Raw genomic sequence first — 24,142 nt, 5'->3', positions numbered from 1 at the left:
CCTTGTGTCAGCAGTGTCTCGTTAGGAACCCAGGCGTGTTCTTACCTACAGCAAAGTCACCGGAGTCTGGACATCTTTGAACATTTTCCTCCTTGTAGTCACAGGCTGTGAGCGGCAGAAATGTGCCCGCTGACATCGGCAGGTGGTTTTTGACAGGAACTCAGTACCAGGCTTGTTCTGAGCTGATGGAGTGGGCTCCAGAGGGAACAGCGACTTTGCGGTGTTGATTGAAGGAGTTCGATGATGTTCCACGCATTGGTTTTAACTAGGTGACTCCTAGATCGGAGGTGTAGCTACCCAACAGCCGGCACTAACGCCTCGTTCTGCATGGGTGCTTTCTTGGAATGCAGACTGTAGACATCTCTTCTAGAGTCTAACTCTTTCGTGGGTGTAAAGGAACACTGAAACATCCTTTTTTAAAGCATTGGTAGTAGGTGATCATATACACCAGTGACCGGGCCATGGACGGTGACAGCTCTCCCCTCTGCAGTGGGTCACTTTGGGTGCGTTGTGTGCTCTAAGGGGGTCCAAGGCATTGCTACAATATTTTGTTGAAGTATTTATTTTTTTGTAAAGCTGCTAATATGCTTGTTGTGCGTTTTCTGCGGTTCTTAAAACACCATCTATATCTTTATCCCAGAAAGTTTCTTCAAGCAGTCACCCTCGCTGTGGCCAGGAGGTCGCACAGCTGTGCCGTGCAGCTGCTGACCACTTTGAGCCACCGCTGAGCACGTCAGGGGCTGGACCGGCAGAGAATGTGTTCCTGGGGGTCAGTGTGTGGCCTCTTCATCGGAAGGATTCTGTTTCCGTTAATGGTATGGTTTGGGGGATCAATAGTGAGTAATCCAGTGGAGGGATGGAGGCCTGGGTGTCCTGGAAGAGGATCCCCAGGTCAGGGTTCCTGTGGCTTGGTGACAGAGCTGGCGAATTCTGGATTATCAGGCAGAAAGACAAATGCTTCGGGAGGGTCGTGCGCCCTGTAGATTAGATGTAAGCTCCCTTTCGACCCACTGTTTCCTGTCCTTTTCTTCCCCCCAAACTGGCATGTAATCGCAGTGGGATTTTAAAGCGGTGCAGTACCAGAGAAATGGCTTCACAGGGAGGAAGGGAATGTCCTGCAGTATTGGGCTATTGTCTCGTTCCCAGCTTCTCTTCGATTTGTTCCCATGTATGGGTTAATATTTATGAGCTGGTAGAATAAAATCTACATTAAATTGAGACAAAAGGATTTCTGTAGTCCTACTAACTATGTTAATATGGAAAAATCCTGTCAAAACCCTTCAGCAGTGGCTTTGTTCCATTTTTTCCGGGTAGGTTAGGGTAATACAAGATTAAAATGGTTCTCTGAAGAAACTCATGACCTTGTGGTAAAACCTCTCAGGCTCTGTTAGATGTGGTAGTTCTTATGTTGGAAAATAGTCTCGTGGAAAATTTTCCAGCACTCGTAAGTTGCAAAGTCTTTTTCCTAATGCATTTTGGAGCCTGTGATAGGATTTTAAGTATAAGAAAGTATTTTACTCTGGGATGATGTTGGGCTCACCCTTGTTTCTCATGTTCAAGCACTGTGTCTGTACTTGTTAATGCTTTTCAGTTAAAGACTGTTGTTTACAAGCATTTATAGAGTTACAGAAATAAAAGAACCACCTTTAGCCAACAGCCGCATCCGAGGGATGCTGGCGAGGATCTGGGGTTTTGGCCTGTGCTGATACCTTGCCTGTTTTATCCTCCAGCTTTCCAAGTACAAAGCTGTGCTCCATGGCGCTGGGTTACTGAATTCACGTTTTCCAGTCGCTCCCGAGCTGTTTGAGATCCTGGCTGTTGTTTCCATCATTGATTTTGGATCTCGTGGTGGGTGGCACTCACTGTATTCCGGATTTGTGCCTCTGGTGTAAACACTAAGTGTCCTTGCTGCTGTGTGTTTGGCACTCCGACCTCCGCTGACCTTGCATCAAGCTCTCCTCTAAGCTGTTGTAGTGGAAAGGATTTGCTGATGACATTCCCTATGTGAGTTTCTGCAGTTCGGGGTTTTCTGAGGTTTTTTCGGTGTCAGCATTTGCGTGCGGATGCTGCGGTGGGAGCACCTATCGTTTCCTGTTTTGGGCGATGAGCTGCTTTCCCCGAAGCTGCTGTGCTAAGCTGGTAAATGACTCTCGGTGTTCTTTGAGGGGCATAACAGATTTGATGTCTTCTTGCAGCGTTACCTCTGTGTACCCTTTTAAGACCATTCTGTGATGTGAAGAGGTGTTTTGACGGAGATCTTGATCCCGACTTGTATGCAGGCCAAAGTAAATGGGATTGTTCAAACAGTCTCCTTTGGTATCAAGGCACGGTCAGACTTCAGATGGATGGAATACTAGAAAAGGGTTCTGAAATGTCGGAAAAGAAACAAAAGGCTGATCCAGCTGTGATTAATCATCCCTAAACTCAATACCTCGGACTGACTGTGGTCGTAAATGGTGCCCCTGGGATTTTATGGCACTTGAGAGCCAGTTTCTTTGGCTGCTCTCAGGAATTTCAGCATCACTCCTCCTGCAGCAGTGAAATGCATCCAGTGGTAGCCTGGACTTCCACGCCCATGGGATCCACAAAGGTGTGGCTCATCCTCTCTTGCCCTGACTCTTTCACTGTTTCTGACCACAGGGTTTTCATTAAGTTTTTAGTCTGCATGTACTGAAGTTGCTTCCAGCTGTCAGCCTGCTTTTCTCACTGGTATTGCCATTTACTGTGATGATGGGAAAGGATGATAACCTGAGAGTAGTTTGGAGGACTGAAGCTGCCCTGCTCAGTCTTTTAGCGCTTGTACTTGCGTATTCAGGTTTCACAGTTCAGGTGTTCTGAAGAATAAACATAGAGATGCAAGAGAGATGGTATTAACCACCTACATGTGCACACCAGCAGGGATAAGTCCTACCTCTGACATTCCTTGTTACAGGAATTCTGTTACCTTGGGACGACTTCCCTGTAGTGTTCTCTAATAGGTGTGATTTTGTTAATTTGTGTGAGGCTCGAGCAAACTCAAATCTAACCTCATTTCCATAAAAACACAGGAATAGGAGGGATGGTTTGTTAGCTCGTAGGGCAGTTCTGTACTGGGGGATGTTTCCAGAGCTATTAGAGGTAACTTGCCTGTCTCTGTCAAAAGAAGCTGCTAAAAAGATTTATTCAGGATCGTGTTAATAAACCTGAGGCAAACCACCTTCTGCATGGTAATAGCTGGTAGAAATGTATCGCACCTAATTCACGGCTCTGTGTAGTCATAAATTCACTGCTTATTGCTGACTTGTACTAAATCTTCCTGGAAGGCTTGTTTGGGGACTCTGCAGCAACCATCAGCCGTTAAAGGGATAGCTGTAATCTGTGAAATACATGGACAAAAGAGGTGTGGGGTTGGTTTGGGTGGGGGGTTTTTTGGAGAGGGAATAGTATACTTCACAATTCGTGAGTCTCTAAATTTTTCTCATTCACCTGAGGAATGAGGTCATAATTCATGCTTGAGAATTTTCCATTTATAGTTCTATAAACCCATTAGTCCTTGCTCTAAGAGTGAGGATGGAACTGCGTGGATTTTTAAAGTTACTAAGAAGCAAATAAATTAATAAAGTGCTGATTTGTCAGCTTCACTTCATTTTCTGTTGATTTGATTTCCCCAGCGTAGTCTCTGGGTGAAGTTGTTCCAACCTGTGACAGTTTTCAAGTGTTGGACAAAACATCAAAGCTGCTGGAGCAAAATCAGCCCTTTGAATGTGTCGCTGAAGTGGAGGTCGTTGAAACAGCAGTTAGTTTTGTCGATGCGCCACATTTGCTGAAACGGGCAGTGCTTGGTCTCTCAGATCTCCAGAGTAGCTCCCAGGCCGATGGCTCTCACTGTGCTCTTCCTCACGCTGCTGTTCTGCTGATTACACCAGCTCTTCTCACGGACCGGGGGGGTTAGGTAGTCCCGCCCCCGACTCCAACGCAGCTTCAACTTTATTTGTGTTAACAACACCAAAAGACCTGTTGGATGGATGTGTGCCAGAGGTCTTCCTTGACCAACTTCGATGCATCTCTGTGCGTTGGTGGTTATTACTTTGTGCTGCATTAGTCTTCCCATTTGAGTTCTTTTTCTTAATGTCAGACCTGAACATTTCCCCTGGAAAAATACTACATTTTGTCCTACATCATGTCTCTTCCTGGGCTTCTCTAATTTTTGCTACAAAACCCACCCACCAGAAATCCCACTTCTTTTCTCCAAGTCTAATTTTTAAAGCTTCTTATCATTCTTTTTGCAGTCTAGTGGATTTCCATCAGCCGATGCTTTTCTGTCTGAGAGAATGATGTCTAAAATTAGGCCTTCTAAGACCCTCAGATGCTGAGGTCAGCTTCTACCATTTGTTTATACAACGTGAGTTATTGCCCTCATTGTGCTAACGACAACAGAAGGCTCTGGAGGCAAGGAGAAAGGGTGGAAAGGACTAAAAATGGTAATTGTGCAACTATAAAGTTCTCAGAATGGGCTAAATCGCAGTGTGGGCTGAGTTATTTTTGGTGTCAAGGTTTGTGACCAAGTGCCTATGGAAGCAGATGTGTGCGTGCTCTGGACTCTGCTGTGCGTTCTGGTTTAGCCAGGGCCGTTAAAGGTTGCGTTTCTCTTTCTGTCAGGAGAGAATACTGTGTTAAGAGGTGACAAAACATGGAGGGGTTTATGGCTGTTCCTTACAGTGCCTGAGGAGATCTTCTGGATGAGTTTGTTGTCTTCTAGTCAATTATTATTTATAGTGTTACAGTAAACGCTGGAAGTGGCAGCTCAAAGGAACAAAGTAAAGATAACCAACCCCCAGAGCGAGGGACTGCAAATGATGGTGACTAATCGTACTTTTACGCCACCAGCGCATCACTCGTAGGGGAGGGGGTTACTTCGGGTTATCCTGTGGCAGCTGCCAACATTATTCTGGTGAAAGTAACTGTAAAACAGATCTGTGCTCTCCCTCTGTGGTGTTCGGGGCAGCACTGGCAGGTCGTGGAGCCTGGCGGGCTCTTGGGTGCTGCTGTGTTTCCACAAAGGCTGTCTGGAGGGCACCGGAGCCCAGGGAGGCTGCACAGAGCAGGGCCCCAGGCAGAAGGGTCAAGGGAAAAGCGATGTTAGAGCTTCTTTAAAGCTTTTTCTTAATCTAATAGGATCAGTTCCCAAAGGCTTTCCAATGTTACTGTGTGAAGACACCTCACGAGACCAGGGCCAACTGGTGTCTTTTGGGTGCGAGATGAAAAAAACCCCACAAACCTCACCCCATGCTGTTTTCGTCCCGCAAGAGGGTTAACCACTGCCAAAAACTTGACTGTGTTCGGTTGTTTTTAACAGAAAAACTGAACTGTTCTAGGAGGAATGACTGAGATGGTTATTTGCAGCGTTAGATGTGTGGGAGAATTTGGGGATTCTCACTAGAAAGGTTTCATGGGAGTAGATCATCTCTTTTAGTAGAATATTACACTGTTTCCTTCCTTCCCCTTTCTTATTCAGAATAAAAATGTTTTCACAAGTAACACTGAGCTAAAATGTCAAAAAAAGGGTATGAAAATGATCCCATTGTCAACTGATCGCAGAAGAATGGGATCATGGAGCAAAAGTACACAGGAACCAAATTCTCTGTGCATCCCAGCACAGCTGCGCTGTTGTTCTATGAATGGACAGAGCACAAGATGAGCTTTTTGTTCTCCTGGCCTGTTGATTTGATTTATTTGTTTATTTAAGATGTTAAGGCTGGTGTTCTCAGTGCTAATGTGGTCAGTAACGTTGATACATGAATTATTCTGTGGATTTCTTTTTGGTGGTTTTTTTTTACATTCTTTCCATTCTGGTCTAGTTGTGTAGCTCTCTATTAATTGCTTTTAATCAAGGGAAGGGAGGTGGAGAGATGTTATGGTATATCTGGGGGGGTTTCTCCTCTGTGCATCCTCCGTGGCTGTCGTGTGGTGGCAGTGAAGGATACTGAGGAAAGGGCTGCGGAGCCGGCAGAGCCCGTCCCCAGCTCTGCCCCTGCTTCTCAGCAGCTGAGGATGCTGTGCAGGGAGATCAGGTGGGAAGGTCTCCACAGGGAGAAGCTTTGGGGCTGCCCCAGCACAGTTCCTGCGAAATTAGGTGTGGCACCGAGAAAGGATCCAAAGGACAGCACCTGCGCATCCTAAATTATTGCAAGAAGATATTTTACGTGTTTCTCATAACTCGTTGTGTGCTGCTAGTAGAGCCCAGTTTGTAAGCCCTGACTGAAACTTCGTTTTAGAAGATAAATTGGTTTCTCTCTCAGAACCATATCTGTTTTGCTGCTTGTGGCTGATGATGGTTTAATGGATTTATAGGCATAAAATGATCCTCTGTCAGTGAGGGATGGTAAAGAAACTACCTTAAATGTTGTCTGGATCGCGTTGATGACTGAACTGTTAGTGCTCAAATGCCTGTACTAACAGCCCCACCTTCTGATGAAGGTTGACATCATAGCACATTTACTCGTTATGAGGGAAGACAGTAGAGTGATGATCCAAGAAAAAAGGTGCTAATATCCCTCGAGCCAATATGCATTAAGTTGGAAAAGCTGCAGACTGCCACAGAAGTGTCTAAAATCTCTGGTGTGCTCCAAGCTCAGCTGCGTGTTAGATGGGCTTTCTGTGAGCCTCGGCGGTGGCTGCGTGTCTTTAGAGCAACAGCCAACAAGGAGTGTGAACCTTCTCCTGAGAACCTCCTGAAGCTGCACAGTGTTCCTTCCCTGAGACTGAGGAACTCCCGCTGGGTTTTCAGCCAGATCTTGGCTCCTGGCTGCCTTAGGTTGCTCGGATAGTGCAACTCCAGCAGGAAGCTTCCCTCAAGGGGCAGTTGGAGACCTTCTGCAGAGGGTGGTGGTGAAGGTGAGAGGTCCCACGTGGCTGCCAACCTCATCAGCCCAGCAGTGTCCCAGGGCCCACTGCGAGCTGCTGTGTGTGGAAACAGCTTCAGATGCCAGCAAGGCTGGAGAGGAAGCAGAAAAGTTTGGAAATGTTTTTGGCCATTGTCCTTTGTATTTGAGGATCTGGATTAAACTACTGCATTTGGTGGCAAGCATTGAAGGATTTATCATACATAGCTCTCTGCTTTAGAAATCTCTTAAAAATGCATTCTTCCGTGTGTCAAGACATGCATGTACATGACCACAGCGTGGAGCTTTATGGATTTTAAACTAAAGCATGGGCAAGTCTTAATTAATGCTGAAAAGCGAAGATTATGAGGTGTTAGAATGTCAACAACGTGCTGGATTTTTCTGAGTACAGTTCTGATTTTCATACTGACCTAATCCTATATTTAGATGCATGAATAAATATACCCTTGAATTACCGGTTTCGGTACGATGAGGACTTTTAAGCAGCATGTTGGGGTAGTTGCTGATTCCAGCCCATGCCTTCAAGCTTGTTTTCTTCTGCTAAGGTGATTGTAAAGAAAACAGCTTCCAGACATCTGGCATTAACTGAAAACCGAAGTGGTGATGTTTCAGCTCAAAGACTTTGGGCATGCATAAAGGGTGTGTTTTCCTAAACATGCAAGTCGACGTCCGTGTACCTCTTAATAATGTGAGTGAAAGCCTAAGAGTGCATCTGTTCTAACCAGCTAGGAGAACAGTGTTCAACTGAGGCAGTTTTACAGAGCCGCGAGCGTGCACGTGGGCGTTCACGTTGCTAATAGATGCACAATCTGCATGCAGAACGTGCTACTGTAATTCCATTTTGTTCCATTTTGTATAATAAAAGTGGACTTACTTGACAAGAATTCCGGTTCAGTAAGTTTAGTATTTTTTTCGAATTAAGGAGACAGAGTTCATTAACATACGGAGGAGTTTGAAAACAACTCGATGTTAAAAAGAACACGTTGAAAGGATACAATTATTTTTACTACAGTATGTCCCCAGGCAGTTATTGTTCCCTGCAAAATAGCCTGACAAAAATTCAGTACATCTCTGTCGAGCCACGTTTTCTGTGTCTTATTCCTACTTTTGTTTAGTGTTCCTATATTTGGATTCTTTCCCCACTGTCTCTTATTTATGGCCCCAGAGGGACTCAAACGCATTGAAGCTCAGAAGCTCTGGGGCTCTCCCAGTTTCGCGTTTCGTAATAACTAAAATAGCTACAGGCTGCTTCTCAGCCTCCAGAGTTAGGCTGGAGAAGGTGAGTGGAAGCTGGTTTGGGCAGCGGTGGCTGCGGCACGGTGCCGGGCTGCTCACTTCACACCGTTCCAGTTTTGGGGACCACGTAGCATCTCTTCTGGGTATCTAAACTTACATATTTTGGCTGTACCCCTTTTTGTCTCAGTTTGAGGCTGTTGCAGTGAGATCAATGATGGCTGTGGCTCAGACATGTGGTGCGAGAGCCCCACACGCTGAGAGGGACCGAGGTGGAGTGGGGTGGTCTCCTGCTGAGAAGAGCCTCCTCGGAGAGGCTTTGTGTCCACATCCTCCTCTCCCAGCACACAAAGCCAGCTTGTTTAACAAACACTTGACAAACAAAATGGAGCTAAAATTAGAGTGCTTATTTCGTGAATGAAAACTTACTATGAAAATAAACGTCTTTAGGGAGAGTAGAAGCAGCGTCCTTTGAAGTGCCCTTCTTTTGAGGGCCCGGAGTTTTTGTATGGAGGCTCGTTGATACTTTGGGCAGACAGCTGTTGGGCTACTTGCTGTTAAGGTTTAAGTTTGAACACATGCTTGGAATACGGTGGTAAAACGAGCCTTTCTGTTTATTCATTGTTTAATCTGCAGATGTAAGGGAGACGAGTAGGTTTAGGCATTTTTGGCAGAAGTGTGTTACTCTCTCCTGATAATATAAATTGTAGACACTTAAGGAAATGATAAATCTCAGTGTTTATTTGCTCTTTCAGATTTTTAGTCTGAATAACGTATTTTGTGTGTGTTAAGGATGTGTTAGCTTGAATTTCACACTATTATTTAATCAGGATCCTGCAGAAATGAAGCTTTTACTAATAAGTTTTCCTGGGCTGTTTTCTCCACTCTGTCCTACAACTTTTCTAGCGTAAGATTACTGTTAGCACCCATTTACATACATGTACCAGTGTTGTCCAGGAAGTTTTGTCAGTGCTGGATTGTGTATATTACAGGGTAAATTATTTGGCTTTCAGTAGGTTTTTTTATTGCTGGACTTGAAAAACCATGTCCATTGATAGAAAGCCTTAAAATCCTGTCCTGTTTTGAATGATCGATTCAGAAAATTATTTCTTATTCTTAGATGTGTGGAAGCAAACAGAAATGAAGGAAGCTGGAGTGGCAGTTTTTAAAGGGACATTGCTTTTCAATGTAATTTAGCTGCATAAATACTATGAGTGCTTTTGAAACCCCCCCACACCATATCTTAATCTAAAGGCAACGTCTTGCATCTGCATCCTCAGTCAGGAGTAGCTCTCAGCTTGTGAACAGCAGGGTTTCTCAGCTGGCAATGCTGGCAGTTAGTCTAGTATTTATTACATCTTCGTGTATTCCACAGACAGAGTCAGTAGCTGGGCAAGAAGGTGAAGTACAAAATGATTTTTCCTGTGTAAGGCTGAATAAAGCCCGGACTTTCGATGGTGGGTCTTACTTTCTTCCCTCACTCTTGTCTGGATAGATTTTTGGCAAGTTCTGTGTGTTTCTAGCGGAGTTTTTGTAAATGGCGTTGGAGGCAGAGCAGGACTTTGGGAAAGCCTGGAGCCGAGGTGGTGTTCCCAGTGCTGGTGTGATGGGTAGAGGAGGTCTGACAGTAAGACAGAGCGGAAGGAGGCACACGGAGTAGCCAGTGTTCTGAGCCACTTTGGGCCCCACTGGTGGTTGAGTGGGTTGAAAGGTTGAGTTTTGGAGCTCAGAGAAGAGAAAGTTTGGGGCTCCAGGGAAACCTCTTTGAGGAGAGCCATTGGTTTGATGCTAGGAAAGATGGGGAAAGCTTGGAGACTGGTGAGCACTGGTGCTTTCTGGGGAAAATGGCACAAGGTCTTGGGAGGTAACCACAGAACACAACGGTAAAGGGGAGTTTGAAGATGGTCACACAGGCAAAGAATTATCAGAAGTGTTTAAAAATACAGAGGAATTCCTGGGCAGGGAGAAGGGCAGGTTTCTGTGGTGCACAGTAGTGAAGGGTCTATCCAGAGGCCGAGGTCCTGCAGCAGGTGAAGGTGTCAGAGCAGTGGTGTGTTATCCATGCGTAACAAGCGTAGCGTGGAGCTTTTGTAGATGCTGGAAAGAACATCCTCTACCTTGCTGTAGACGGTACCTACTCTGCTCTTGTGTCGTCCTTTAGAGTTACTGCTTTAAAAGATGAGAGAGGCCTGATTTGAGCTGGAGCGAGTCATGTGAAGAAGGGTAGTGAGTTTAGTCCCTGTTTTCTTTTAATCGTCACAGAGGATTAAAAAGTTCATTTGCATTGGTTTACCTTTTGGTACATTGTCATCTCGGTCAATGCTTTTTTAAGAACACAAAAATGAAAGATTGTACACACCACCCTCACCGCCCCTTCTGTTGTGCTAGGGGTTTAGTTCCGGTGAATGTTAATCTCCTGGTTCCCTGTTCCAGTTGTGCAGAAAAATAGTTTAAAACATGCTTAATTTCAATTCTATCCATTTAATTTTGTGTTTGGATGTTTTTTCACGGTCTGTAGAGTTGTCGCTGTGATGCCCGGCTAGTGGGAGCCTCTCTGCCAGGGCGCCAGCGTAGCTGTCCTGCGGAGTGTGGCGGACGCTGCTCCTTTAGCTGAGGCTGCAGCTGGGGAGGGACTAAGGAGCAGTCAAACCTCTTTGGTATCGGCGTGACCGCTTAGGGTAAAGACAGGCATATTTTTCCTGTGATTATTTCTGGTTAAATATAAGAAAACAAACTTTAATACTTAATTCCATTCATTTAATTTAATGAACTCAAAAAATACTGTCAGTGATGGCAGCTCTTCAAGAGCGAGATATGGGATCCACATGATTGAAACACTCGCTTATTTTTCTTTTCTTTTTCTTCTGCTTCTCACAGCTGCCAAAATAAACTCCTTTTGAGATAGGCCTAAGTCAACAGAGTTGGTGTGTCTGGTGAAGCATTCCTCCTGAGGCCCCTGATGGGATTTCTCTGTGGGCAGAGGGATTTTTTAAATCTCTCTCTCCAAGTTAACGCTAGGGTCTCCTTAAGAATTTCTGCTGCGGATTTAAAGTAAACAAGTTCCATTTCAGTAATCAAACGATTCTTATTCCCTAAGACCTTTGCTTTTTGAAATAAAACGGCAACGTGTATTACATTTTTTTTCTGTAATATGCTTGATTATTTTTTAAATTGTTGAAAAAAATGACTAAAATTCAGAGAGGCAAATACTCATCAAATGGACAAGCTCAGTTCTTCTTACTGTTTTCCACTCATTTTCTCAAGCTGTTTTTTTTTTTTTTAGGATTCTTTAGTAGCTTCTCTATGGGCAAGATGGATACTAGCTTCCAGCTTCAGAAGTACATCTATGTTGTCCCACCTTGAATTAGCTTGTTCCCAAGATGGATTTTTAATGGCAATTCCAGTAAATGTTAATTGGTTTTATATATTTTCTTTAAAATCATGTAAAATTTTTGAACATACAGTTTTAAGCTCATAGGGAATCTCAGGCTCTATATGTGTACACTTTGAATACATCTTGAATTAGAAACAGTCTTTGGAGTTTCAGTCCTGTGATGATGTCACCATTCTGCCAGATTAGTGTCACTGATGCCAAGTATTAGTAAAAGAGTGAGATGAAATGGCCATATCTGAAGCTAGGCAACGTTTTAATCTTCTTGGTGGCAGTCTCTGGAATTCCAGCCAGGACTGTAGAGTAGTGTTTCCCTGCGAGTACCGTCCCTTCTCAGCATCTCGTATGCCAAACACAAAGTTGATGTAGCACCACCGACAGCTAAACTGAGTTTCAGTGGCCTATTTTACAAACTCTGTTGTGTACAGCACAGGCTGGCAGATAGAAACAAGAAGAAAATAATAGAAAAGGAGCCTTGGACAGTACAGAAAGGCAGAATAGATACATCAGTAGTTTGATGATGTCGAAGTACTTAGAAAACACACTTCAAGAGCGACCCTAATTTTGTGTAAGCTTTTTTGAGTTGCTGCATGCTTGGAATATTTCTCCATTTTTCTCAGTTTGAGGAGTTGTCCTCATACTTGTCTGTCATGTGGATGTTATTATTTCAGCTTTGGATAAACAGCTAGCCAGCTTGGGGCAGTTCCGAGCCCAGGACCCACTGTTCCTGTCACCGTGGGTGTGGCAGCAGGTCCCATAGCTGCCGAAGGGTAAATGATGCTCCTTGCTGCTCTGGCAGGGACCGGTTCATCACATGTCGACTCTGCACTGGGAAACACCGTAGACGTGGTGAATTCAGCCCAGTGGCATTCCCGGTTTACGTTAAGCTTACTGCAATGTAAGACCAGATTATTTATTCCAGACATAGTGGCTTTAACCCGGTGGTTCAGACAGGGTGGCTTTAGGACATGCCATGGAGAACTCTCCCTTACTCGTCTTTATAAATGAAAAAGAAACTCTTGGCAGCGCTTCTGGAGAGTGGCTTGAGCATGGCTGACAGAGTACGCCTGGAGCTGGGCCTTACCTTCAGCTCTGGCCAGTTGCGTCCCAAGCTGATAAACCACCCTCCATGCCCGCATCACCCACCACAGCAGCTGAGAGAAATTCTCTGGAGTGTGAAAATTGCTGTTCACTTTTAAATGTGAAACCCGAATTACTTCATTGATTAACACAGTGGTGTTGGAGAGGATAGCGGGATCCACTGGAGCGTGGCCGTGGCTGTACGTTATCTCAGGCAGCACTCTGGGGGCTCCTCAGATCCCGCTGATGGCCCCTTGTGCGTTACCGTGCAGCAGCTCATAGCGTGGGTCTGTGACAGGACCATCCACGGCCTCTCAGCGCGTTACCCAGTGACTGCAGGGAAGGATAACGCTGCCATGGACTCCCTGTCCTTGTCCTTCCCTCCCCTGAGAGGAAGAGCTGGACACAGTTAGGACTCACGGGGACAGGAGTCCTGTCACAATCACAGTTGCCCCTTTCTCCTCAGTGGAAAGCAGCTCTTTAGTGGCAAAAGCAAGGTGGAAAGTGTTCAATATTTCAGATTATTTCTATGAAAGAGCACAAGGCAAAAGCAGCTATTTGCAGTGTACGCTGAGTTCTGAAGAGAGCAGAGCCCAAACAGGAGGTTCCTAGGAGTAGCCTGTGTTGGGAAAACAAAGAAATGATAAAAATTTCTGGAAGTATTTTGGGGGTTGGGCAGCAGGGATGTATTCCTGTAAGTGCTGCTGTGCAGACCACCACAGGCAAATGAAGGGCTGACATTTACCTTGAATGTCAGTGAAATTTAAGAGCCATTTGATTTCATTCCACTTTGGTGGTGGGTTAGGAGCATATAGACAGTTAACGGCCAGCTAATGGCGTGATGGTTGTAGGATGTTGAGCGTGAGTCTTGGCTGTCTTCCTTTTCATCTTGTACTCTGTCTGTTTTGCGTGTACCTGAGAGATTTTCTTCACCTGAGAGATTTTCTTCACCTGAGAGACGCTGTGAAAACCTTCTGGAACACCACAGATTTTGTGTGTAGGAAGAACAGCTAGGCACGAACATGTAGTCAGTATTTGTAGGAAACTGTTTGTTGCCTGCTAGTTATAACACGTGTAGGAAACAAGGGCCAGAACGCTTTTCTCCCGGGAAACAGTTTATCAGTAGTTATTTCTGTTAATACTTTACATTGAATTGGGAAATGACAGAGGTGGAAGTTGACAAATTATACTGTTGCCTTGGTCAGTCAGTTTAAAGGTTGTTGGGGCACATTTCAAAAGAAAATAGTGAAAAAGTCATGCCGTAAGAGGTTAACTGACCTAAACACGTGTTGACGTGCTGCTGTTGGCAATACAGCTTCCAGGGTGTTCCCGTTGCGCTGACGGGACAGCAAGCAAGGCAGGAACAGGTGGGTGTTTGCTCGGAGTTTCTGCGTTTGGGATGTGTTGGAAGGCGCGTTCAGCTCCCTGGCTGCTGTACGATTCCTGTTATATTAGTGTTGTGCCTGGATAACACAGTGAGGAGGAGGAGGAGGAGAAGCAGAGCAGACTTGGGAGAGGAAGGACTTGTGCTTCACGTACTTCGCTGAAGAAGTCTGAGCTCCACGGGCTGCACAGCGCCTTTGGTTGTCATCTGTAACAGCTTTTAAGGACTACAACCGGTTGTTCTTTAACACAGCAGGGTGGCTCAGCTCGCAGGGACGCAGCTCGGGGCTCCTGGAGAGGCTGACTGCGTGGCTAGTGCCGAGCTCCCAGTTGGGGTAAAACCAGCAGCCTGTGTGCACCTGGAACAGCGGACCCTGTGGTTAGATCCAACTGGTGGTTACTTACTCATTGAGTTCCCCACCATGGATACCGGCTGCTCTCGCTCCTCTTTGGTGTATACGTTCATATTCGCTGATCACTTTGTGATGATAGATCTGAAGTCTCCAGCCACCTCTAGATAAAGCTGCTTGCTTTATTTGCTATCTGTTAACCCGAGGCGGGGTTGTAAGTATAAAAATATGGGAAAAAAAGCAAGTGCTGATGAGGTGGGAGTGAAGTTGTGAAGGTTGTTTCAGGGTGGGGGGGTTTTGTTGTCTTTAAGTCTTTCAGGCCGTCCCCTGATGGATGCCATGTGAGCGAGCACGGCTGGTTGGAAGCACAGATGGACTCAGATGTTCAGCTGTCTGTCCCCACCAGCGCTGCTCGAAGCACAGCGTGGCATGGTCCGACCTCCAACTGCGCAAAGCTGGCAGTGAGAGCTGCTGGCCAGGGGCTCTCCTGGAGATCAACAGCATCTGTGCGGCTTCTGTAATGAAATCAGGGAGCAGGGGGCTGCTGCAGACCCTTGCTGAGGGGCTTTCAGTGCAGAGACTGTCTGTGACACCCCGGGAGCCAGGCTGCTCTTCCCAGGGCGGTGCCGCCTCGCTCCACTGGATTGCTGTCGATAATTTGGGGGTACCTTGTTTACGGAGCCTGGGAGCTTCTTTTTAAGCAGCTGGCTGGAAATGGAGATGGAGGCACTCTTAATTCGCTTTTAATAAAAGATCAATGGGCTTATTGTGAAAAAATAGAATACAGATGTAAACTGTACCTGATAAAAGAATTAAATGTGTGTTTAACCTTCCTCTTCTGTTTTTTCAGCGCTACTGCTGCTTGACCTTCTTTGGTTTTGAGACTATTCTCTTTCTTGGTCGTTTTACATTTTAAATTTTACTTAGACTACAAAAACAAATTCTGCTGGTGTTTTTCATCTGAAGTGCTTACCAAATCCCTCAGATTTTACAGAATATTTAAAAAGTAATCTCCTGACTAAAGTCTCATTAAAACCTTTGCCCTTCCTGTGGAACAAAAGTTCAGAGAAGTTATGGTCGGTTCCAGTTTGGGAGCTGTAGAACAAAAAATACCATGGTGTGAAGTATTAATTCAAGCTTGGCAGCCTCACTCTAAAATTTATTTCCAGAAGCTTCCAATTAAAATGCAGCGTGTTTAATAGTATAAGGGAAAGCACCTTAAAGGCTCTTTTTTTGTATTATATAGGAGGAAAAATGACCCAAACATTTGTGAAAATAAAACGTCGTGGAGGTATTTTTTATTAAACATTAACAGTCACATTTATACTGCAGTGGAGTTGACTTGGTAGAAGAAACCACATACTTGGGAATTTCTCAGCTATGCTAATTTGAATGTTGCTTTTTAATCAAGCCATTTGATAGATTAGTCAGATATTTATAAAGACGCAGTTTTTTCTTTTGGTTTTCTTTATGTCTTCATTATACTTCGTGCGCTCCTGCTCCCTGAACGATGCAGGTTGGATGTTTCCCTCCTGTAGCCCTTTCCCCCTGTTTCAAAGGAGAGAAAGCAAAATTGGCAAGAGGACAGCTTGGCTGGGGTGGTTAAAGGTGTGGAGCACCTTCTGTGAGAGGGTGCAGTAAAGAATTTTGGCCCCTTCAGACTGCTGGGGGTGTATTTGTGTGTGAAATGACGAGTGACGTGGCCAAAAGGCAGCGACTGTTCAGCGCGTCTCTGGTAGAGGCAGGAGTGGTCATCAGAGAGCCTGCAGATGGAAGCAGATGAAAGCAGTTGCTACTGAACGGCAAAATGAATTATTGCGGGTGTTGCCTGGTTGTGGAGGGAGCCCTTCTGCAGCCTGGTGGAGGCTGAGAGAGTGCGGCCGAGTAACGCTGTGTGCTTAGGCTGCTCTAGTCCTCGCTGAGAGATGGGGCGTTTGACCTGCAGCCACCTGGTGTGAGCTGCAGCGGCTGCTCTCACCGCTCCGATCGCGTTACCCGTCTGCCTCGAGAAGGGTGTGCCTGCATGTCCACAGAAGTTTTCAACAGCATCAGAAATAACGACATTTGAGGCAAATGTATCTCTGTATTTCCAAAGACATTTCAAAGTAGCACATTTTACGTGGTGTTGGGTATTTCTCGACAAAACGTGGGCGCACAGGCGGAAACAGGCGGTCGCTGTGTATTGAGCGAGTGTGTTTCACCAGCAGGTGGTACGGGGCTTAAGAAGCTGAAGCATAAGGCAGGTGCTCAGGGATGATGGTCTGTCAGATGATACTCCTTGTGGAAAGTCTTGTAGTTAGGTGTTCCCAGCTGCTCGGGACAGCACAAACAGTGCTGCTGTCTGTGAGCTTTCATACGGTGAGGTAAAAGGAAGCCGAGTCTTTTCAGTTGTGGATTTGAGCATAAACGGACTCCCTTCTGAAACGTGTCCTCGTTTAATCTGAAGCCAAAGAGAAATGATTTTCCAAACCTGGTAAAGTTCTGCTGGATAAATAACTCTGCAGCAGTTCTCTTGTGGAGATCCCCTTTCTGTTTTGGGTGGATGTTGGGTGTGTACCGCCAATCAGCGGTATTAGGAAGGAATATAAATAATATGCTTGGAGGCAGTTCTCTTAGATGATAAAATCATTTTAGAGGGAATAATAAAATGTGAACATTTTTCTTGAAGTACGGTGCTCCTGTACCTGTGGCAGCATCTGGCTGAGTTCTTGCATTCAGCTTTTTCACAGTCCAGGCACGAGGGAAGAGGGAAAAACCCAGCGAGGTGGATTCCTGGCTGTATATTTTCATAGTGAGGTTTTCAACATTTTTGAGAAAGTGAGTAAACTGAAAGTAAGTGCTTAGGGGACAAAAAAAAAAAGGGACAGAAGCTCTTGGAAATGATTGCATTTGCTTTAAGAAGTTCTGCGGATGGATATAGACGCAGCCTCTGTGCTGTGTCCGTGTTGCCATGTCCTCCGCGGGCTGAGTCATGGGATGTGGGTTCAGGCAGTAGGGTAAAGAAAATGCCTTTACGGGAGAAACACCTTCCTTCTGGTGTGTTTGGAAATGCTCTTGGACAGGAGGATAGTGAAGAGCATCAATGGCTTGTTGGATTTTTACTTCTATTTACGCTGGTGTCCCTGGTCAGTGACGTGTCGTCACCTCAGTCTCAGGTGATAATAAACTTGAGGGAAGTTTGTTAACCACAGTCCAAATTCTGGGGGAAGAAACATCTAAAGGCAGTCAGTCACCTCAGAACTATTCCTGCCTTTCCGCTCCCACGCAGGGTGTTTTGATGCCCCAGACGAGTAACAAGCTGGCAGTGAGGGACTGGACAGCCTGTTTCCCCGCTGCTGTTTGCTCAGCGCTGGAGAAGCCCGTTGCTGCTGTGACCCAGCCAGCGATGGCGTTAATGTCACATGGCCCTGTGTGACAGAGTGTGACATCAGAGAGCTAACAGGGAAAGTAAACCAGGGCTGCAGCGTCGTACAGTCTTCACACGCGGGGCTCACAGGTGTGCGGTACCTCACGGTGCGGAGGCAGCGTCTTCTAGAAGAGTGGAAGTGCCCGAGAAACCTTCACGTGCAGCCTGGGCAGACCTGCGCTGCTAGCCAGCACTCGGCTGCCGCCTCCTCTTCCCTGAGCCTCAGCCACAGCTCTGGGGGACAGTCACTCGGCTGTTTCCCGGCCAGCTGAGAAAATGTCTTTAAATCAACAATTACTACCTTTTTTCTTTTCATCTGAGCGATGGTGACTACAAGTGTTCTTTAAGCGTTGCCTTCACATACCTCCCAACGGTTCCTGTTTGGATAGCGTAACATTTCAAAGAGGTTTATTTAATAATGTCATTTCCATTCTGAGGCCTTAAAGGATTTTCTAAGGCCATGAGATGTAAGATTCTGCGTGAAATCGGGGGAATATTGTTTTAATTTAATGCAGAAACTTGCATTTAATTAAAAAAAACCCAAACTCCACAACGGTAGTTACAAGTCAATCCCGAATGTTTGTCAAATGAGAAAACGGGAGACGTACAGACTCGTTTTGGAAAGAGACATCATGTATTTGACAAGGTTCAGCATGAAGCTTGGTTTGGCTCTTTTCATGTAGGCAGTTATGATTTTGGTTTTATTAGAGATAATTTTGTATTTCTTGCTCAACAATTTACAGCTGGTGGGAAACACATAATCTGTTAATTCGACTGTAAATACTGTGAAGCGTCAGAACAGTAAGAGAAGAAGAAAAAGAGTTTGGAATCACTGCAAACATTCAAAAAATGGTTCTTCTGATTCTCCAAAGAGCTGCTGCATGAGGTTGCGTCTAAAAGAACGGGAGATCTTGTGGACCTTAAAAAATTGGTCTTTCTCACCAGACTGTAGTCACAGTAATTATTTATGTCCCGTCTCAAACGTTGGGCAGCTTCATGCAAGGCCACTTCGCCTTTTTTCACAATTTTTAGTAGTTGATAATGAGTTTAAATACAATTTAAAGTAATTGATGCTGGAGAACTCTTCATGGGGTTGACTGCAGTGCGACGACTTACACCACCCAGCCTTTTATCTGGTGCCTCAAGACCTGCGGAACTGAGATCCCTGAACTTTTCCAGTGTGTTCCCTGGATGTCTGTTGTTCAAGCTGATACCTGTGACGAGTTTTCAGTTTAGAAATCACTGTGATCTTGCCACCACAAGGCTCTGAACGTTGAGAGGGTGTGGAGTAAATGAGTAATGCCTCCAAGATAGATTTTTGACTGAATTTATAGGCCGATGAATAATCTTACTTTAAATCAAATGAAGATCTGATTAGAGGAGGTTATTATTGCTGAGGTGGTGATTTTCTGGGTGGCTGTTTAGTTTCTGGGAATGCCTGCACAGAATATCTTCCTAATTAATCAACAAAAACCTGGTAGAGTGTCACTCATCGTGACCTGTAAGCTATTCCAGGAAAACCTCCGTGAATGAAAAAGAAAGTGTTACCATTTAAATAGCAATAAGCAAACTGCTCCTTCACTACTGCAGTGAAAATAGCATCCTGCTTACTGCTGAGTGGCTTTTTTTCCATTAGATTTTTTTTTTTTTTTTTGGTCCCCATTATTTGATGGCATTACCAACACCTGAGACAAACTGCTTTTGGAGGTGCTGAGGTTTTTTGGTGTTGGCGGCAGCAATTCAACAGGACTCTGGAGGATAACTTAACTACAGTTTCAGTCGGCAAAGCCAAAACTTTTCTGGTTCATCTTGGATCCGTAAAAATGCGTTATGTTGATTTTACATTTGCCTCACACACACCAAGGTGGTGCCGAAAGCCCCGGAGAAGGGAGCTTGTGGTTTCAGTGAAGCTCTTTCTGACCCTCTTGGTGTAGATCAGGTTAGATCCTTTGGTCACAGGACAGTGTGGGAAGCTGTAGCCAGAGGGTTCTGGTGCTACTGATGCGACTGCTCTCTTTTTTCTTTTCTCCTTGCTAGGGTCAGTACCAGCCCTCGGACTTGCTGTGTCCGGAGACGTACGTCTGGACGCCTATAGAGCAGTGTCTGCCCCTGCTCGAGCACTCCAAGTACTGTCGGTTCAACCAGGACGTAAAGGCGGGTAAGTAACAAGTAGTAATAGCCCTGTAAGCTGTCTGCCTGCTTTTTGTGATGTGTTGGTATCGTCTGCTGCTGGAGCATCATGGAAATCTTACCTGTAAAGGATAAAAAGTATAAAATTCACAACTCCTCCAGCAAGCATTAGCAAATGAAGCTTTATCTTTTAACATAAGCAATACAAATTTTAAGTACATTCTGCCTCACGGGCTGTATGTAGCTCAAAATTAACACATGCTGCTGCCTTTCAGATAATTATGAACAAAATAATGAGCAAAACCGGTCAAATAATTGTTCCTCCCTTACATTCTAGTGGTATGAATGTGTAAAGAAAGGAAATTAGAATCAAGACAGGAAAGTGGGAGGGCTGGAGAAGCTTGGAGGCGTGAAGTGCTTTTGCTAAGCGGCAAACCAGCACGCGTAGTTTAACAGTCTGGCGGTGAACTGGAAGAGCGCAATGAACAGCAGAAACCTCTTACACACCCCGAGGTAGATTTGTACATCTGTAAAATCAGTACTTAGTGATTTGCCAAAAGACTAGTGATTTGTAAAATGGTTGAAATTAGTACTGACCGTGACTGATACTGTAAAATGATGCAATCAAATGGAAAAAAGTCTGTGTACTTGCTTCATCTGTGGACCCGGCGTGGATTCCAGACCCCAGGGGAGCTGCGCTAGAGAACCCTTGGTGTGGTGCATGGGTGGAAAGCAAAAGGGGTTAACTTATTTTATTAATTGCAAGTTGCTGAATATCATCTCCTTGGAGTTTTCTCTTTCCCCACTGAGTAAGGGTTGAGAAAAGTCGTTGTATTATTCAGGGCTGTCAGGGATCGAGCTCATAGTCTGTAAAAACACGGTCTGTTGCTGGCCATGGACGTACAGGTGTACCTGTGTCCGAGGCTGAGTAGGCTTCGACAGCTGCTGCTTTCTTTTCACTTCTCCTGGCTGTAGTTTAATACCGCTTCATTCACGGGTCGGTTAACAGTGAAGCGTCGGCAGGGCAGGATGCAGGGAAGTGACATTTGAAGAGCAATGACCACGTAAGCAGGATCGTCAACTTCTGGAACAGCTGCTCGAGTTCTGTGCTCTTCCTCGTCCTGTGCATGTTCCCGTTCATGCTGTGACTGGGTTGCTCAACTGGAACACTAAGATAGTAATGATAATTACTACAAAACTGATGTTCAGATAGATTTCTAGACACAGGCATTGATTTAGAAGTTCTAGTAGCAGAATTACCTTCACTGTTCTATGCAAATAGCAACTGGTCTTTAGGAACTGGGCAGGTAGCCGTTCCATGCGGTGGGAGAGACTGGGGAGTGTGCTGGGATGCTCTTTGAAGAGTATTTATCACCTTGGGAAAAGCTGAAGGTGTAAAAGGTTTAAATGGGCAGCACATCATGTCATGATCAACTAGAACCATTAGATTGGTGAGAGGCAATTGGAAAAAACACAAAGGGAGGAGGAGGGGAAATGGTGTTGGAGGCCAGTGGTGTTGAGATGCTCTTGTTACTCAGAAAGAAAAGAGGGCATTCATCTAAGCCCAGAAATGACACCCGGACCACTGCCTCTGAAGGTGTTAACAAGCAAAGGGGCGCCATCTTCTCAACGCTGTGAAATGCCCCAGCATACCACACGCTTGGGAACTGCAAGATATAAGCCTTTGCACCATGTCCTGCACAGAGCAGCTCACTCCAGACACTGCTGAACAGTGACTTAGGTCCTGGGGTTTGAGGAAATTAAAACTAAAAAGCTACACGCTGAACTGTGCCAGGCCTGCTGTGAGCTGCTAGTTGTTTGAGGTGTAAGTAGTTGCTAGCACTAAGGAAGCGATTTCTCTCCAGGAAAAGGAGTTTCCTCCTTCTTGACTCTCTACAACAGTCAGTCATGTGAGTGTAATGACATTACGGTGAATTTGACAAAGAGCAGTAGGAATGATTGTGTCCTTTATTCGTCTTGAATCAGCTTTCTGTAACCCTGCCCATAATTATGTCAGTTAAGTAGGTCATGATTTATCAGGAGTGTAGAAACTAAGGGCAATAATCACATCCAGTAAACAACTGGGAGGAGCAGTGTGACTTGCATCACTGCCCGGGGCAGTAAAACAGTCACTGGACATGGTCATCCTCTAATATTGTCTGTAATGTCAGAAGAGTTCTGAAACGGTGCCTGATGCTGGTGTGTTTGTTCATCATGTTTGGCAATTTTTGAACTTCTTTTCCCTCCCTTTAATAAAATGACCTAATAAATTTACCAATTGCAGGTGATGGAAAGGCAGCATAGAACAGCGAGTGCTCCTTCAGGAGAGGGTGCTGTGTGATCTGACCTTCCGAGTCTCAGCAGTACGAGGAAGATTGCTGAGTATTCGTACGCATTACATTGCTGAGCTCCTTCCTATAATCAGATTTATTTTTTCTTTTCTGGAAAAAGAAAGAAAAAAGAGATGCTCACAAAAAGTAGCCATTTTTTTCAGAAATATTAAAAAATAATAATTGATATTGGCAGAGGATTTTTTCCTGGTTTGAATTATGTGGTTGTCCCAAGCTTGAGCATTTTCAAATGGTTTTTTTAAGTGTATTGTTTTCCATCCCCTTTTCCTCTGACATCTAATACTTTTATTAACAGTTGGAGAATGAAGAGAGGACAGACAAACTGAGCAGAGATCTTAACTCTTTATACCGCAGAGATAAGTCTAAAAAAGTGTCTAACAGTTAACAACTCAGGAAAGCAATCTTAGGAACTGTAGTAACTGTTTATTGTTGAGGATGGCAGACCGCGAGCGCCTGATGGTTGGAACGGGGCCAGCTCTTTACTACTCCTGGCCAGTGTAATGTGATTCAACCTTACTTAGCCCCGAAACACTGCAGTCGTGCCGCGGCAGCAATGAGGTCTTGTGCCAGCGAGTGCTAAGTTCAGATACTGAAACAAACCGCTGGTAGGTTCTTTATGTGCAGCTCCTTCCACGTGCTGGAAACCATCAGTTACTCCAGAAAAAACAACATTGCGTGGCAGCGCTCAGATGGCAGTCGTGGGTGGAAGGTCGCGTTTGTTGAGTGTTCTTGCTGTTATAAATTACCACTCTTGCCTAAATTACTCGTGTCTCAGAACAGATTTTTCATTTTTGTTGTCTGTTCAATTTGAAAAATTCATCTTAGAAATGAGAGAGGTTGATTAGATCCCATGTGTCTGTTATTAAGCAGTGGGCAGTCACTACTTACAAATAAAGAGGCACTTAGTGGGGTGGGGCAGTAACAGAGGCTTTGGACACCGGCACATTCTGAAAATCGTGCTAAACTGAAAGAACTTTCTCCAGTGTTGAAAACCACACATAACAGAGGCATACCTGGACTCCTCTGCGTTGGCTTCGCATGTTCTTGGAGACGAGACTGCTGCAGAGAGCACAGTCTAACGCGAACCATGATGGATGCAAAAGGATGGTGTAAAGAAACGGAGAAGCACTTGGGGGTTGTCTGCTCAGTTATAGTGATAGACTAAGTTACGGTCTGTTAGTAGACTGGAGAGTTAATAGACTGGAGTAAACTGCGTGTATTTTTTGGTAAACACCCCAGTGAAGGAGAGTTTCAAAGAGAGACCCAAGGAAGTACAGTAGTATCTTTTAGAGTTTATGGAGAAATCCTTCGCGTCATGAGAGGTGTAGGGGAAACGAGGAGCGTGGGGAGACACAAAGGAGTTTCCTTCAAACCCAGATAAACTGATCTCGATGATCAGATCCCGCAGTCAGAACTCACATTACTGCCTGCAGGGCCCAGGAATGACGATGGGCATGGGACAGGCTGTGGAGAGCTGTAGAAGTGGTGTCGGTCTGATGTGATCCTGCCGCGGGTGGCACCATGCATGGAAAGGCAGGCAAATAAATTTTGTGGTAGCTCATATAGGTAAAATGATGAGAAGGGCTTGACAAGAACAGAAGATAGCTGTTGAAATAAGTAATGGTAGGATTAGACCTTGGAAATCTAGATAGGTACTTGTAGAGGTGGATAAGAGAGGCTGGTTTTTAGATACGCTCTAGAAACCAACTAGGTGTGAAAACCTGAAGAGGTTTTAAAGCCAACTTCATATGCCAGCAGGGACGTGCCAGTTCCTGACAATTCAGCAACCACCCTCCTCTCGTTGGTCTTGATGAAGACCAGACTTTGTACCTACCATCTCCACACAGCAATGAAGACCTTCCATCTTCCAGCAGAGGAGTGGAAGTCCTTAAAAGAATTTAGATTAGGCTATTTCTAGTCGGTCTGAGCCAAAATGA

General features: G+C 45.1%; 1 protein-coding gene across 1 annotated transcript in view; it reads left to right on the top strand.

The window, feature by feature from the left end:
- Positions 1-24,142, top strand: part of ATE1 (arginyltransferase 1) — a 68,491-nt gene that overhangs the window by 34,085 nt on the left and 10,264 nt on the right. Inside the window, exon 10 of the mRNA XM_010145056.1 lies at positions 19,762-19,882. Within this exon, the coding sequence (XP_010143358.1) occupies positions 19,762-19,882 (121 nt within the window). The remainder of the gene's footprint in view (positions 1-19,761; positions 19,883-24,142) is intronic.

This window comes from Buceros rhinoceros, unplaced genomic scaffold (genome assembly GCF_000710305.1).
Source record: "Buceros rhinoceros silvestris isolate BGI_N320 unplaced genomic scaffold, ASM71030v1 scaffold14001, whole genome shotgun sequence".
NCBI lineage: Eukaryota > Metazoa > Chordata > Aves > Bucerotiformes > Bucerotidae > Buceros > Buceros rhinoceros.
The sequence above is the reverse complement of the archived record's forward strand: the minus strand, read 5'-3'. Positions and strand labels throughout refer to the sequence as shown.